We start from the raw sequence: 16,547 nt of genomic DNA, 5'->3' as shown, positions 1-16,547 counted from the left end.
AGTTAATGCTTCAAAGGAGATAGAATGCCTCAAACTGATAGGCCTGTAGCTAGCACTAAAATCCACAGAAAAAGACTTAGGTTTATTTGGACACTACTCACAATAAGCATCTGAATGTGAGTAGAATCATAAGATGAGCCATATGTACGGAGCCCTCCCATAACCCAGGCAGCTGTCGTCTAGTGGATGAGAGGTAATAGGTAGTTTCACCATAGATAGAGACGTCTCTGTCTGCCCTACATTATATTACATTAGTGAATCATGTACAGTAATGCTGATTAGGTGCTGCTGCTACAGGCCCTTTTCCTTTAATTTCAGATGATCATGATCTACTGCCCAGCCAGCCAAAGGAGGAGATTGTCTGATACCAGAGTAGGAATGTTTATCGTTGATGTCTCTTCTTGCCCTTTGGAGATTAAAATCGGGATTAATGTTGCTGTTGTATAAAAGCACTTTAGAAAATAAAATATGATGATTGATTGAGTACTCTGGTACATTACATGCAGCGGTAATATGTCCCCCTTGGTCACCCCTTCGCAGATATGAGACAACTAGATGGATGCAAGCAATAGCTTCACCTGGATTCTTTCACCTGGACAAGGCTAGAGGGGATGAAGCAACTCTCTCAGATTGTCATGATCGTTGAGAGACGGGTCAGACCAAGGTGCAGCGTGAAAAGCGTACATGTTTATTTAACTCAATAAACATAAACAAAACAAGAAACAACGTAACGTGAAGTCCTCAGGCTATACACATACAAGCCTAACACGGAACAAGATCCCACAATTAAGGTAGGCAAACAGGCAACTTAAGTATGATCCCCAATCAGAGACAACGAGCGACAGCTGTTGCCTGACCAGCTATCTCCGCATACTTAGGTTCCTCTATGAACAGACGCTCCTTCTGTTGCCTGACCAGCTCCTCTCTCCTTGCCTCCACTACTTCCTTCTCCCTTTGAGCATCCTGTAGCGCCTCCCTCTGAACGGATAACTCCTGCTCCCTCTGAGCTAACAGTTCCCATAACGTGGTGGCCTCCTCTCTCAGACTCTCGATCCGCAGGTCTTGGAGGACCTCTAGAATAGCGGCCTCCTCCTCTCTAGTCAGCCCTTTCCCGGCCTCCTGCTGCCTCGTCGTCCACCCCGTGAGCACCCCCCAAAAATGTTCTTGGGGCTGCTTCTCGGGCTTCCTCTTCGGCCGGCACCGTTGATGTCGCCGTTGATCCTCTCCTGCCTGAGCTTCCTCCTTCGCCCAGGGTCCTTTACCAGCCAATATCTCCTCCCAAGTCCAAAATGACTTCCCCACCTGTGTCCAGGGTGTCTGCTGCTCCTGGGCATGCTGCTTGGTCCTTTTGTGGTGGGATCTTCTGTCACGAACGTTGAGAGAAGGGTTAGACCAAAGTGCAGCATGGTATGCGAACATGTTTATTAAACTCAATAAACATAAACAAAACAAGAAACAACGTAACATGAAGTCCTCAGGCTATACACATACAAGCCAACACGGAACATAAACAAGATCCCACAACTAAGGTAGGCAAACAGGCTACTTAAGTATGATCCCCAATCAGAGACAACGAGCGACAGCTGCCTCTGATTGGGAATCACACCCGGCCAAACATAGAAATACGAATACTAGAATGTCCACATATAAATTCCCACACATAATATTCACACCCTGACTCACCAACTAGCCAACTCTTATGTCAGGGCGTGACACAGATGAAAGCTCATAACCAATCAGTCAGTAGTCCACTAACCCAGCTGTCATATAACCAGTCAGTCAGTAGTCCACTAACCCAGCTGTCATATAACCAGTCAGTCAGTAGTCCACTAACCCAGCTGTCATATAACCAGTCAGTCAGTAGCACACTAACCAAGCTCTCATATAACCAGTCAGTCAGTAACACACTAAGAGCCTCTTCACAATTACTACACTTTTAGTAAAAATACAGTCTGCTACACATATTACTCAAATGTAAACTTGGTGCTACCTCCGGAGGTAATGCACGACACTTGCCCGACAGTTGCCCCCGACAATCGCCCGACATTTGCCCACGACACTCGCCCGACAGGGCAGTGTAAAAAGAATTGTCTCGTTGAGCCAACACTCCTACAGTATAAATGGTAATAGCAGAGCAATGTTTTTGAAACAGCTGAAATGTATAGATATTTTCCTCATATTTGAGACATGTTTAATTGAGTTTTTACCTGAAATTGCAGTAGCAGCCTGTTACATTCTAAAATTGTCACAGCAGCTGCCGGCTATACTGAGCCACTTAAAATTATGGAAGCCTGTCCACACCACCAAAAACATGTAAAATGTAGATCATACAAATAGGATATGTTTTTTCATTTGTAACATTGTGTGGTGATTTCAGAGGTGACACTACAGGTCCCAGAGTGGTGGGGGGGTGGCTCAGAGTTTTTCCTGATCTGGCAGTAGGCTATCCAAACCAACTCCGGACCCTAGTTGTAGCGTATGACATAGTAATAAATCAGCTGTAAAAAAATGATTTATATGGGGCTATGATATGGGTTATGATGGGACCAGATAATGTTTTCTAATCAGGTCATATGGTAGGGAGGAGGAACACATTTAAACCCTTTACACAGACAAAGAGACAACAATTGCGAATGGACAAAAACAGGGCTGAGCTCGCTGTATGCAGGGTTGCATCGTGGAGGCTTTCGCATCTGTAATTAAAAATATTCTGTTTAATCAACAAAGCAGTCATGCAGCAGGCATTGATGACAGCAGGAATATTTATTTTTAACAGAACTATAAGCCAACATTAATGTGTGAATGTCATTACAGACCGCTCAGTTGCAGATGGCCATGGTCCCTCACACACACAGTGAGGAGAAAGTAGCTGGTGATGGGCCATTCTCACCAGTGTAAATCTCCTGCCCTCTGATGGGGATGTAAATGCAGGCAGAGTTCTCACTGCTCTTTCTCTCTTATATACACACATCTCCAAATATATACAAGGCCATATCCACTATACCAAACCTAGGTGTGGAACACTGTCTTACCTTGGTTGTGTGTGTGTGTGTGTGTGCGTGCGTGTGTGTGTGTTCTTACCTTGGTGTGTAGTTTGGAGAGCTGCTTGTCATCCAGGTGGGTCTGTGTGTAGACACGTCTCTTATAGCGGAACTGGGAGAGGAACACACAGAGACAACACAGGGTTACTGGTATAACACTGTATTAGTTAGTCTGCTAATTCATTCGTTTGTAAGTAAATAAAACAATTCTAGATAAAATGTCAGATATCCCCTGCCTGCCATTCTCAATTTGTCAACAGCAATGACGTTCATTAGTTTGGTTACAAACCACTGATTTGATAGACAGGTCTTACTGAACACTGTCAGACTGTAGTTAAAACATGTCAACCTCGGGGGAGAGAGGTGGTTGTGTGTGTGTGTGTGTGTGTGTTTTCCTACCTTATCAGGACCCCAATGTCCTAAAAATTCACCTGAATGGCCTGACAAGGTAGGAAAACAAGAAAAAATTTAATGTCCTGAATTTGTTCAAATGCTATTTTAAGCTTAAGGGTTAGGTTTAGAGTTTTGGGGTTAAGGTTAGGATAAGGGTTAGGGTTATGGTTTTGGGGGTTAATGTTAGGATTAGGTTAAGGGTTAGGGGTAGGTCCTGACATTTCATGAAAACAAAGCTGTGAGTGCATGTGTGTGTGTGTGTGTGTGTGTGTGTGTGTGTATGTGTGTGTGTGTGTGTGTGTGTGTGTGTGTGTGTGTGTGTGTGTGTGTGTGTGTGTGTGTGTGTGTGTGTGTGTGTGTGTGTGTGTGTTTTAGGAGTGTAAATCTATGGGAGGGCAGAGGGTAGTGAGGCTGGACTAACCTGTCACTCATATCTATAAACTTCTGCCCTGAGGGAGGGAAGACGGATCTGGTGACTGATCAATGTTATTGAAGAGATGGCAGTAAAGACCACTCTCAAACAACTACAGAACAGACCTACACATGCATTCATGTGAAAGGGCCCTCTGCCCTCCCATAGATTTACACTCCTAAAGCACGCTCACACACGTTCAAATACATTCACTTTTTTGCTTGTTTCCATGCTTCCTTCACGTATACTCAGGTAACCATGACTAACCCCGTATCTAACTTTAGAAAACAACCACCATAGCTGTCACACCCTGGCTCTGGGACTCTATATGTTGAGCCAGGGTGTGTTCATTCTGTTGTGTTTATTTCTATGTTGGCTAGAGTGACTCCCAATCAGAGGCAACGAGTGTCAGCTGTCGTTGGTTGTCTCTGATTGGGAGCCATATTTAAACTGTCTGTTTTCCCTTTGTGTTGGTGGGTTTTTGTTCCGTGTTGGTCATTGTTACCGTGGACTTCACGAGTCGTTTCTTGTTTTGTTGATTGTTGTCTATTATCACTAAAGATAATAAAGTTTAACCATGTTCGTTCATCACGCTGTGCCTTGGTCTATTCCCTACGACGATCGTGACAGAAGAACCCACCAAGTAAGGACCAAGCAGCGTGTCCCGGGGCAGAACTTGGACTGGACATGGGAGGAAGCGCCGGGAAAGGCCCTGGCGAAAGAGGAGCAGCGGCGTCAGCAGTGTCAACGTCGGACAGGCGAGAGGCAACCCCAGAAATGTTTTAGGGGGGGGCACACGGCATGGACGACGGGGCTGACGGAGGCAGAAAAGGGGCGGATTCAGAAGGCCACCAGGTTACGGGGCCCACTGGTCAAAGCAGGGAAGGAAGGTGTAGAGGCACGGCGAGAGGTACTGGGGTGTGTTACCAGTCCGGTCCGGCCCGTTCCAGATCCCGAGGTAGAGCCAGTGGTGTGTGTCCCCAGTACGGTCCGGCCTGTTCCGGCCCCTCGCACCAAGTGTACGGTGCGCGTCGCCAGCCCGGTCCGGCCTGTCCCTGCTCCTCGCACCAAGCCTACGGTATGCGTCGCCAGCCCGGTCCGGCCTGTCCCTGCTCCACGCACCAAGCCTACGGGGTGCGTCGTCAGCCCAGTCCGGCCTGTTCCTGCTCCACGCACCAAGCCTACGGTGTGCGTCGCCAGCCCAGTCCGGCCTGTCCCTGCTCCTCGCACCAAGCCTACGGGTGCGTCGTCAGCCCAGTCCGGCCTGTTCCTGCTCCACGCACCAAGCCTACGGTGTGCGTCGCCAGCCCAGTCCGGCCTGTCCCTGCTCCACGCACCAAGCATACGGTGTGCGTCGCCAGCCCGGCCCGGCCTGTCCCTGCTCCACGCACCAAGTCTACAGTGCGCGTCGCCAGCCCGGCCCGGCCTGTTCCTGCCACTCGCACCAAGTCTACGGTGCGCGTCGCCAGCCCGGCCCGGCCTGTTCCTGCCACTCGCACCAAGTATACGGTGCGCGTCGTCAGCCCGGCCCGGCCTGTTCCTGCCACTCGCACCAAGTCTACGGTGCGCGTCGCCAGCCCGGCCCGGCCTGTTCCTGCCACTCGCACCAAGTCTACGGTGCGCGTCGCCAGCCCGGCCCGGCCTGTTCCTGCCACTCGCACCAAGTATATGGTGCGCGTCGCCAGCCCGGCCCGGCCTGTTCCTGCCACTCGCACCAAGTCTACGGTGCGCGTCGCCAGCCCGGCCCGGCCTGTTCCTGCCACTCGCACTAAGCCAGGGGTGCGAGACGTCAGCCGGGTAAGGCCCGTTCCTCCTCCACGCACCAAGCCAGGGGTGCGAGTCGTCAGCCTGGTAAGGCCCGTCCCTCCTCCACGCACCAAGCAAAGGGGTGCGAGTCGTCAGCCTGGTAAGGCCCGTTCCTCCTCCACGCACCAAGCCAGGGGTGCGAGTCGTCAGCCTGGTAAGGCCCTTTCCTCCTCCACGCACCAGGCCAGGGGTGCGCGTCGTCAGCCTGGTAAGGCCCGTTCCTCCTCCACGCACTAAGCCCGGGGTGCGCGTCGTCAGTCCAGCACAACCCGTGCCTGGGCCACCGGTGCCTGGGAAGGTACCGGTCAACTGCTCCACTACGGAGCTGAAGCTAACCGCTCCTGCTATGTCCAGTTCAGCTCCAGCCAGCGGGGCCAGACTGGACCAGGGGCGCTATGGGGGGTTTATTGGAGGGTGGTGGTCAAGGCCGGAGCCAGAACCGCCGCCGAGGAGGTATGCCCGCCCCGCCCCCCCTGTTTTGCTCTAGTTGAGGCGCGGTCGCAGTCCGCGCCTTTAGGGGGGGGTACTGTCACACCCTGGCTCTGGGACTCTATATGTTGAGCCAGGGTGTGTTCATTCTGTTGTGTTTATTTCTATGTTGGCTAGAGTGACTCCCAATCAGAGGCAACGAGTGTCAGCTGTCGTTGGTTGTCTCTGATTGGGAGCCATATTTAAACTGTCTGTTTTCCCTTTGTGTTTGTGGGTTTTTGTTCCGTGTTGGTCATTGTTACCGTGGACTTCACGAGTCGTTTCTTGTTTTGTTTATTGTTGTCTATTATCACTAAAGATAATAAAGTTTAAACATGTTCGTTCATCACGCTGCGCCTTGGTCTATTCCCTACGACGATCGTGACAATAGCAAACACCGAATTTAGTTAGACTTGACAGCAACATGAAACTGTCCCAATTTCCATATATGATATTGAGAGAGAGAGAGAGAGAGAGAGAGAGAGAGAAAGAGAAAGAGAGAGAGAGAGAGAGAGAGAGAGAGAGAGAGAGAGAGAGAGAGCACACTAACTCAATACATTGTGAAACTATCTGACATGGAGCTTCATGAGAGACAAATACCATAGAGCATGGCCCTTGACTTACTATGTACACACACACACACACAGGCCTGGGCTGTTAGCGAATGTCTAAATGTGCAAGGCCTCTCACATGGCACTGAGCCCTATAGGGTCCCTGTGGACTATAGAGTTCAATTAAGCTTTAACTATGACTGCCTAACATACAGTACACACAGACACATAGCTACTGTACTATAGAAATGTTTATACCACTGAACTCTCTTATTATTAGGGCACAGTGCCCTTGGAAGCTGGAGATTTTTTGATAGTCCATGGTAGCATGAGTGTTTGAGTTACAAATTGGGAAGATGTACATTACCTGGGAGGAATTGTACAAAATTGAACACTTCAAATATCTAATTATCAAGACACAGTAAAACCCTTGGGCTTTCTAACCATCATCTTCCTGGACTTTTATCATTTGGGAGAAGAAAAAAAATGGTCCTCTTCTCCGTCCTCTCTCCTCCGTGACCTGGAAACCGATAAGTGGTCGAGGATAGTGTCAATTCTTTAGCAGGCAAATCGAAGACGGTCCACCTTTCCTCAATAGCCTCCTTTTGGCGAGGAAGCACAAGTGTATCCTACCCGAGTCCTACGTGGACGAATTTTGAAATCTGCCACACCCCCTTTGAATCATCTATTGTTTTCCTCGAAGGAGAAAAGCATGCAAACATTTAAAAACGATATGCTACTTATCATTGTATCTATAAAATGTCTTGCACAACTAACTAAATTAGTTTTTAACACTTCATACATTTATTTTGGGATTCCACCCTGTAAACGTAATTTGCCTGATGGCACGCGATTGGAGGAGAGTCTAATTTTATACAAGCGCATTTTCGTCTCCTTTCCACTCTCTTCGCTGCCTCTCCTCAATTACCTTTGACCTTTTTCAAAAGGAGTCCAGAGAGGACGGAGGACAGAGGACGCAGGAGTTGAGCAAACCAATTGAGAAAAGGCCCCTGACTTCAGTCCTATTCTACATGCATAAAGGATCAACCTGCAGACATTCTGCTACCTGGACATGATGCAACTACCTGCAATAACAACATAATCTACTGTTGCTGCATCCATGACACCTGGAGAAAACAATCAACCTGTATTTAGGGAGAAACAGAGCACTTTGCTGATAAGAAGACTGTGACATTTTCAAAGCCCACAGGAAATGAGTATTTGTATTCAAAGAATGTGGGCTGACTTTTAATAAATCAAACAATAGATATTATAGAATATTTCACTGGGGATGGTTGGAGTGCACTCTAGTGAGCTCTGTATCTCTTTTTTTCTAGCTCTCCCTCTCTCCAGAATTTTATCAGAGAGAGAGAGAGGGAGAGAGAAAGAGAGGGAGAGAGAGAGAGAGAGAGAGAGAGAGAGAGAGAGATCTAACGATGTTTACTCTATTCACTGTAAAAACTTCACATCTGCACATTGGCTGTGTTTTTATATGATCACAAACCATGATCGACACAGGCTACAATTAACTGCTAGAGATGACAGCTGGGAGCTGGGAACACTGCTGTCAGAGTGTGATTATCTCTGCTGAGTCTCACACATATATTATGCACACATATCTTACTCACAGAGCAGGCTGGATAATTGAATAATTGACAGGTGACATCAAGCTCCTACTGTTCGCTCAGGGGAGAAGGCATACGACAGCAACACCATGACAGCATATGACTGCAACACAATGAACCGAAGTTAATAGTAAGGATTTTTTTTCTATTAATAATGTAAAATGAACAGCTGTACAGAAAGACTAATGTGAAGGCCAAATTACAGAGGAGGAACTTCTTGATGCAATTAAAGCCTTTAAGTTCGGGAAACCTCCAGGGCTGGATGGCATACCAGTTGAGGTATACCAAACCTTTTTAGCATGTTTTAACCAATCCTATAAAAATTGTGGATTATCAGATACTCAACAAGAAGGTCTGATTCCATTATTACTGAAACAGGACCCAAGTGGTAAATATGAAGATCCAGTCCATTAAAAACATTTGAGGCCCGTTAAAGTGTTGTGATGCAAAAATTCTAGCAAAATGCATAGCGCATAGAATTAAAAAGGTATTGTTGGATATGATTCTGTTAGGCTATGGTTCAACCCAGCACTCAGAGAAACAAACACGACAAAGGGAGTGGAAGAAACAAAAATATTTAATAAAAGTTAAAATTGTCTTAGTCCAAAAACAACTGAAGTAAAGGAACAGAGTGGGCTAGTCGGCTCCGGAGGAAGGAGAGGCTGAGGCAGGCAGGCAGGCAGGCAGGCAGGCAGGCCGACAGGCAGGAAGGCAGGTATGTCCGAAACGCTCTGGTAAGAACAACGATCTGGCGCCGGTGGAGAGCCATGCCCCGGAATTAGTAGTGCAGGTTGATTAGAGAATAGGATGCAGCTGCGTAGGCAGGAATCACTGGAAACAACCCGCAGCTGCACAGGAGAGGCAGATCCTGAGCACGCCCCCTGATCCACTCCAGACACACCCACATAAAGGGGACAAACACACATACAGATACAACAGACACAGAGGGGACAAAACAAGGAGGAAGGGAAACAGAAAAGGGAGAGACAAGCTGCCCACATAACAGATTCATCCTAATCAGTGAGTTTTCTTTTTACATGGACAATACATTGGAGATAATATAAGACAAGTACTGGAAACAATTGTCACGCCCTGGCCTATAGAACTCTAGCTAGTTTGGTCAGGGTGTGAATATATTCTAGGTTTTGTATTTCTATGTTTGGCCGGGTGTGGTTCCCAATCAGAGGCAGCTGTCGCTCGTTGTCTCTGATTGGGGATCATACTTAGGCAGCCAGTTTTCCTACCTGCATTGTGGGATTTTGTTGTGTTCATGTTTAGGCTTGTGTGTTAGCCTTTGGACCGTCACGGTTAAGTTTGTTGTTTTGGTTACTGTTTCGTGTGTTTATTATTTAATAAACATGTTCGCCGTTCACGCTGCACCTTGGTCCGTCCCGTTCCTTAACGTACGTGACAACAATAGAACACTAAGAAAAATCTGGGAAACCAGGTCTGGTATTCATAACTGACTTAGAAAAGGCTTTTGGTAAAGTAAGACGGGAATTTATATATAAATGCCAGAAATATTAAAATTTTGGAGAATATTTTATACAATGGGTTAAAGTTATGCATAGTAACCCTAGGTGTAAAATAGTAAATAATGGCTACTTCTCAGAAAGTATTAAACTGTCAAGGGGAGTAAAACAAGGTTGTCCACTATCGGCATATCTATTTATTATGGCCATCGAAATGTTGGCTATTAAAATCAGATCAAACAAATATACCCGCTCCAGTACAGCCCAGTCGATGTTAATGGGGGCGTGTTCGGCCCTCCTTTTTCTGTAGTCAACGATCAGCTCCTTTGTCTTGCTCACATTGAGGGAGAGGTTGTTGTCCTGGCACCACACGGCCAGGTCTCTGACCTCCTCCATTTAGGCTGTATCATCGTTGTTGGTGATCAGACCTACCACTGTTGTGTCATCAGCAAACTTAATGATGGTATTAGAGTCATGCTTGGCCACGCAGTCGTGGGTGAACAGGGAGTACAGGATGGGACTAAGTACACACCCTGAGGGGCCCCGGTGTTGAGGATCGGCGTGGCAGATGTGTTGTTGCCTACCCTTACCACCTGGAGGCCGCTCGTCAGGAAGTCCTGGATCCAGTTGCAGAGGGAGGTGTTTAATCCCAGGGTCCTTAGCTTAATGATGAGCTTTGTGGGCACTATGGTGTTGAGCGCTGAGCTGTAGTCAATGAACAGCATTCTCACATTAGTGTTCCTTTTGACCTGTTTGATGCTTTGTCTGAGGGCATAGCGGGATTTATTCTAAGTGTCCGGATTAGTGTCCCGCTCCTTGAAAGCGGAAGCTCTAGCCTTTAGCTCGGTGCGGATGTTGCCTGTAATCCATGGCTTCTGGTTGAGATATGTACGTACAGTCACTGTGGGGACGACGTCGTTGATGTACTTATTGATGAAGCTGTTGACTGAGGTGGTATACTCCAAATGGAGGGCACAGGAGAGCTTTGTATGCATCTCTGTTTGTGGAGTAAAGGTGGTCTAGAGTTTTTTCCCTCTGGTTGCACATGACATGCTGTTAGAAATTAGGTAAAACAGATTTAAGTTTGTCTGCATTAAAGTCCCCGGCCACTAGGAACGCCGCTTCTGGATGAGCATTTTCTTGTTTGCTTATGGCCTTATACAGCTCATTGAGTGCAATCTTAGTGCCAGCATCGGTTTGTGGTGGTAAATAGACGGCTACGAATAATCTAGATGAGAACTCTCTTGGTAGATCGTGTGGTCTGCAGCTTATCATGAGGTACTCTACCTCAGGCGAGCAATACCTTGAGACTTCTTTAATATTAGACATTGCGCACCAGCTGTTATTGACAAATAGACACACACCCTCATCCCTCGTCTTTCCAGACGTAGCTCTGTCCTGCCGATGCACGGAAAACCCAGCCAGCTCTATATTATCTGTGTCGTCGTTCAGCCACGACTTGGTGAAACATAAGATATTACCGTTTTTAATGTCCCGTTAGTAGGATAGTCTCAACCGTAGATCATCCAGTTTGTTTTCCAGTAATTGCACGTTGGCCAATAGAACGGATGGTAGTGGCTGTTTACTCACACACCTACGAATTCTCACAAGGCACCCCGACCTTCTCCCCCTGTCTCTCTGTCTTTTCTTCACACGTATGATGGGGATTTGGGCCTGGGCTCCGGGAAGCAGTACGTCCTTCGCGTCGGCCTCATTAAAGAAAATATATTCGTTCAGTTTGAGGTGAGTAATCGCTGTTCTGATGTCTAGAAGCTCTTTTCGGTCATAAGAGATGGTATTAGCAACTTTATATACAAAATAAGTTAAAAACAATGCGAAAAAACAAACAAAATAGCACAGTTGGTTAGGAGCCCGTAAAATGGCAGCCATCCCCTCCAGCGCCATTATACATTATCTGATCTCACTACATGATCTCACTACAATACATTTTAATAGAAAGTTAGCAAAAATAGATAAGATCTTGCTACCATGGAAAGGAAAATACCTGTCTATTTGTGAAAAAATCCTCCTGATTACCTTATTAGTCATATCATACCTATTTGCTTATGGCTTTTTCTACACCTAGCAACTTGTTTGTAAAATTATACGAGCAAAAAAGATTCCATTTTATTTGGAACAGCAAGCCAGACAAAATTAAACAGGCATATTTATATAATGAATATAAATTCAGATGACAGAGATGATTAAATATTAAAGCATTAGACCTCTCACTAAAGGCTTCAGTCATACAAAAGTTATACTGAAATCTGAATTGGTTTGTAGCAGATTAGTAAGAATGTCTCCCCATGTTCAAGAATGGCCTTTTTACCTTTATTCAGATTACAACCTGTCACTTCCGGTTATTTGAAAATTAAATAACCTTCAAAATATCGCTATTTTTTAAACAAGCCATAGAAAGTTGGAAGCAGTTTCAGTTTAATACATCAGAAAAGACAGACCAAATACTTCAACAAATGTTATGGTTAAACTCAAATATACGAATTGATAAAAAATATACAGTTGAAGTCGGAAGTTTACATACACCTTAGCCAAATACATTTAAACTCAGTTTTTCACAATTCCTGACATTTAATCCTAGTAAATATTCCCCGTTTTAGGTCAGTTAGGATCACCACTTTATTTTAAGAATGTGAAATGTCAGAATAATAGTAGAGAGAATGATTTATTTCAGCTTTTATTTATTTTATCACATTCCCAGTGGGTCAGAAGTTTACATACACTCAATTAGTATTTAGTAGCATTGCCTTTAAATTGTTTAACTTGGGTCAAACGTTTCAGGTAGCCTCCCACAAGCTTCGCACAATAAGTTGGGTGAATTTTGGCCCATTCCTCCTGACAGAGCTGGTGTAACTGAGTCAGGTTTGTAGGCCTCCTTGCTCGCACACGCTTTTTCAGTTCTGCCCACACATTTTCTATAGGATTGAGGTCAGGGCTTTGTGATGGCCACTCTAATACCTTGACTTTGTTGTCCTTAAGCCATTTTGCCACAACTTTGGAAGTATGCTTGGGGTCATTGTCCATTTGGAAGACCCATTTGCAACCAAGCTTTAACTTCCTGACTGATGTCTTGAGATGTTGCTTCAATATATCCACATAATTTTCCTTCCTCATGATGCCATCTATTTTTTGAAGTGCACCAGTCCCTCCTGCAGCAAAGCACCCCCACAGCATGATGCTGCCACCCCCATGCTTCACGGTTGGGATGGTGTTTTTCGGCTTGCAAGGAACCCCCTTTTCCCTCCAAACATAATGATGGTCATTATGGCCAAACAGTTATATTTTTGTTTCATCAGACAAGAGGACATTTCTCCAAAAAGTAAGATCTTCGTCCCCATGTGCAGTTGCAAACCGTAGTCTGGCTTTTTTATGGCGGTTTTGGAGCAGTGGCTTCTTCCTTGCTGAGCGGCCTTTCAGGTTATGTCGACATAGGACTCGTTTTACTGTGTATATAGATACTTTTGTATCTGTTTCCTCCAGCATCTTCACAAGGTCCTTTACTGTTGTTCTGGGATTGATTTGCACTTTTCGCACCAAAGTACGTTCATCTCTAGGAGACAGAACGCGTCTCCTTCCTGAGTGGTATGATGGCTGCGTGGTCCCATGGTGTTTATACTTGCGTACTATTGTTTGTACAGATGAACGTGGTACCTTCCGGCGTTTGGAAATTGCTCCCAAGGATGAACCAGACTTGTGGAGGTCTTGGCTGATTTCTTTAGATTTTCCCATGTTGTCAAGCAAATTGCACTGAGTGTGAAGGTAGGCCTTGAAATACATCCCCAGGTACACCTCCAATTGACTCAAATGATGTCAAGTAGCCTATCAGAAGCTTCTAAAGCCATGACATCATTTTCTGGAATTTTCCAAGCTGTTTAAAGGCACAGTCAACTTAGTGTATGTAAACTTCTGACCCACTGGAATTGTGATACAGTGAAATATAAGTTAAATAATCTGTCTGTAAACAATTGTTGGAAAAATTACTTGTGTCATGCACAAAGTAGATGTCCTAACCGACTTGACAAAACTATAGTTTGTTAACAAGACATTTGTGGATGGTTGAAAAACGAGTTTTAATGACTCCAACCTAAGAGTATGTAAACTTCCGACTTCAACTGTATATACACTAACGGTCAAAAGTTTTAGAACACCTACTCATTCAAGGGTTTTTCTTTATTTTTTACTATTTTCTAAATTGTGGAATAATAGTGAAGACATCAAAACTATGAAATAACACATATGCAATATATATTTTATATTTGAGATTCTTCAAATAGCCACCCTTTGCGTTGATGACAGCTTTGCACACTCTTGGCATTCTCTCAACCAGATTAACCTGGAATGCTTTTCCAACAGTCTTGAAGGAGTTCCCACATATGCTGAGCACTTGTTGGCTGCTTTTCCTTCACTCTGCGGTCCGACTCATCCCAAACCATCTCAATTTGGTTGAGGTCAGGGGATTGTGGAGGCCAGGTCATCTGATGCAGCACTCCATCACTCTCCTTCTTGGTAAAGTAGCCCTTACACAGTCTGGAGGTGTGTTGGATCATTGTCCTGTTGAAAAACAAATGATAGTCCCACTAAGCCCAAATCAGATGGGATGGCGTAACGCTGCAGAATACTGTGGTAGCCATGCTGGTTAAGTGTGCCTTGATTTCTAAATAAATCACTGACAGTGTCACCGGAAAAGCACCCCCACACCATAACACTTCCTCCTCTGTGCTTTACGGTGGGAAATACACATGCGGAGATCATCTGTTCACCCACACCGCGTCTCACAAAGACACTGTGGTTGGAACCAAAAATCTCAATTTTGGACTCCAGACCAAAGGACACATTTCCACTGGTCTAATGTCCATTGCTCATGTTTCTTGGCACAAGCAAGTCTCTTCTTCTTATTGGTGTCCTTTAGTAGTGGTTTCTTTGCAACAATTCGACCATGAAGGCTTGATTCACACAGTCCACTCTTAACAGTTGATGTTGAGATGTGTCTGTTACTTGAACTCTGTGAAGAATTTATTTGGTCTGCAATTTCTGAGGCAGGTAACTCTAATGAACTTATCCTCTGCAGCAGAGGTAACTCTGGGTCTTCCATTCCTGTGGCGGTCCTTATGACAGCCAGTTTCATCATAGTGCTTGATGGTTTTTGCGACCTCACTTGAAGAAACTTTCAAAGTTCTTGAAATGTTCCGTACTGACTGACCTTCATGTCTTAAAGTAATGATGGACTGTCATTTCTCTTTGCTTATTTGAGCTGTTCTTGCCATAATATGGACTTGGTCTTTTACCAAATAGGGCTATCTTCTGTATACCTTGTCACAACACAACTGATTAGCTCAAACACATTAAGAAGGAAAGAAATTCCACAAATTAACTTTTAAGAAGGCACACCTGTTAATTTAAATGCATTCCAGGTGACTACTTCATGAAGCTGGTTGAGAGAATGCCAATAGTGTGCAAAGCTGTCATCAAGGCAAAGGGTTGTGTCACGACTTCCTCAGATGTCTGCCCGAACAAGGAGGCTTGTTCGGGCAGGCTTTGACATTCGTCGTCACCGGCCTTCTAGCCACTGCTGCTCCTCATCTCATCATTCCATTTGTTTTGTCTTGTTTATTAAACACACCTGGTTCATATCCCCTTATTAGTAACTGTATAAGTGTTCCATCTGCCCCCTTGTCTTTGTGCGTGATTGTTTATTGTGGAGGCTAGAGAAGCTCGGTGGAGCTCCTTGGATTTTGTATCGCCAGGATATTTCCCTGTGTGCCTTGTTGTTTTGACGCATTACTGCGTAACTCTGTGTTTTCTGAATAAATCCTGTTATTCTGTGATTTACCCTCCTGCGCCTGACTCCTTCAAAATCACTCATCACAGAATCACATACCAAGACATGGAGTCAGTAGGAGAGGAGCACAAGCCTGGAGTCATGGCGCAGGTCCGGGAGCATTCTATGATGCTAGCCAGCTTGGGAGAAGTGATGGATCGTGTAGAGGACCCAATCTTTCGGAACTAGCTGAGCGACTGAATCCAGCCGCCCACACCCCAGCACCCAGAGGGATTCATATATCCTGACCTAGGGATTTTGACGGGACAGCTGCCCGCTGCCCTCTGCCAGGGATTCTTCCTGCAACTGGATCTATACTTCTCGACCATCGGCCCGGCTCCATCGGTGCGGGAGACGGTGTCACCCTCATCTCCTGCCTCTCGGGGGAAACCCTGGAGTGGGCCAACGCGGTCTGGAGTGAAGGACTAGCCGCGTTGGACAACTACGGGGAGTTCGCTTGCCTCTTCCGGGCCGTCTTCGATCACCCGGGCGAGCGGCTGGTCCACCTGAGGCAGGGGACGAGGACCGCGCAGGACTTTTCCCTGGAGTTTCGTGCTCTAGCGGCTGGGTCCAGGTGGAATGAACGGGCCCTCATCAACCATTTCCGGTGCCACCTGCGAGAGGTCGTCCGAAGGGAGCTAGCCTGCCGGGACACCACGTTGTCCTTCAATCAACTGGTGGACATGGCCATCCTGCTGGCTTCTAGAGGACGTCCTGGAAGGGGCCTGCCCGTTCCGCCCCCCCCCAACCCGCATTACGAGATGATGGAGATGGGTGGTGCGGCGATCCGGGAGAGCGGAGGACGACAGCGTCAGCGCCAGATGACAGCGCCACTCTTGTGACACAAGAGGACATTCTACTGCACGCTGTCGTCAGTGTTCTTTTGGGTCTGGAGGCAACAGGCAGAGCACTCTCGCGTCACCCCAAGTATCAAACACCCACA

The 16,547-nt window shown here is 46.2% G+C and overlaps 1 protein-coding gene across 1 annotated transcript in view; it reads right to left on the bottom strand.

The window, feature by feature from the left end:
• Nucleotides 1–2,569: 2,569 nt before the first annotated feature.
• The window catches only part of LOC121531184 (SH3 and multiple ankyrin repeat domains protein 3-like), an 82,052-nt gene continuing 68,074 nt past the window's right edge, over nt 2,570–16,547 (bottom strand). Inside the window, exons 3-4 of the mRNA XM_041836451.2 lie at nt 3,082–3,153; nt 2,570–2,602 (exon numbers count right to left, since the gene is read on the bottom strand). Of these exons, the coding sequence (XP_041692385.1) occupies nt 2,570–2,602; nt 3,082–3,153 (105 nt within the window). The remainder of the gene's footprint in view (nt 2,603–3,081; nt 3,154–16,547) is intronic.

Source organism: Coregonus clupeaformis, chromosome 19 (assembly GCF_020615455.1).
Source record: "Coregonus clupeaformis isolate EN_2021a chromosome 19, ASM2061545v1, whole genome shotgun sequence".
NCBI classification, from domain to species: Eukaryota; Metazoa; Chordata; class Actinopteri; order Salmoniformes; family Salmonidae; genus Coregonus; species Coregonus clupeaformis.
This window is presented reverse-complemented; position numbering and strand designations above follow the sequence as displayed.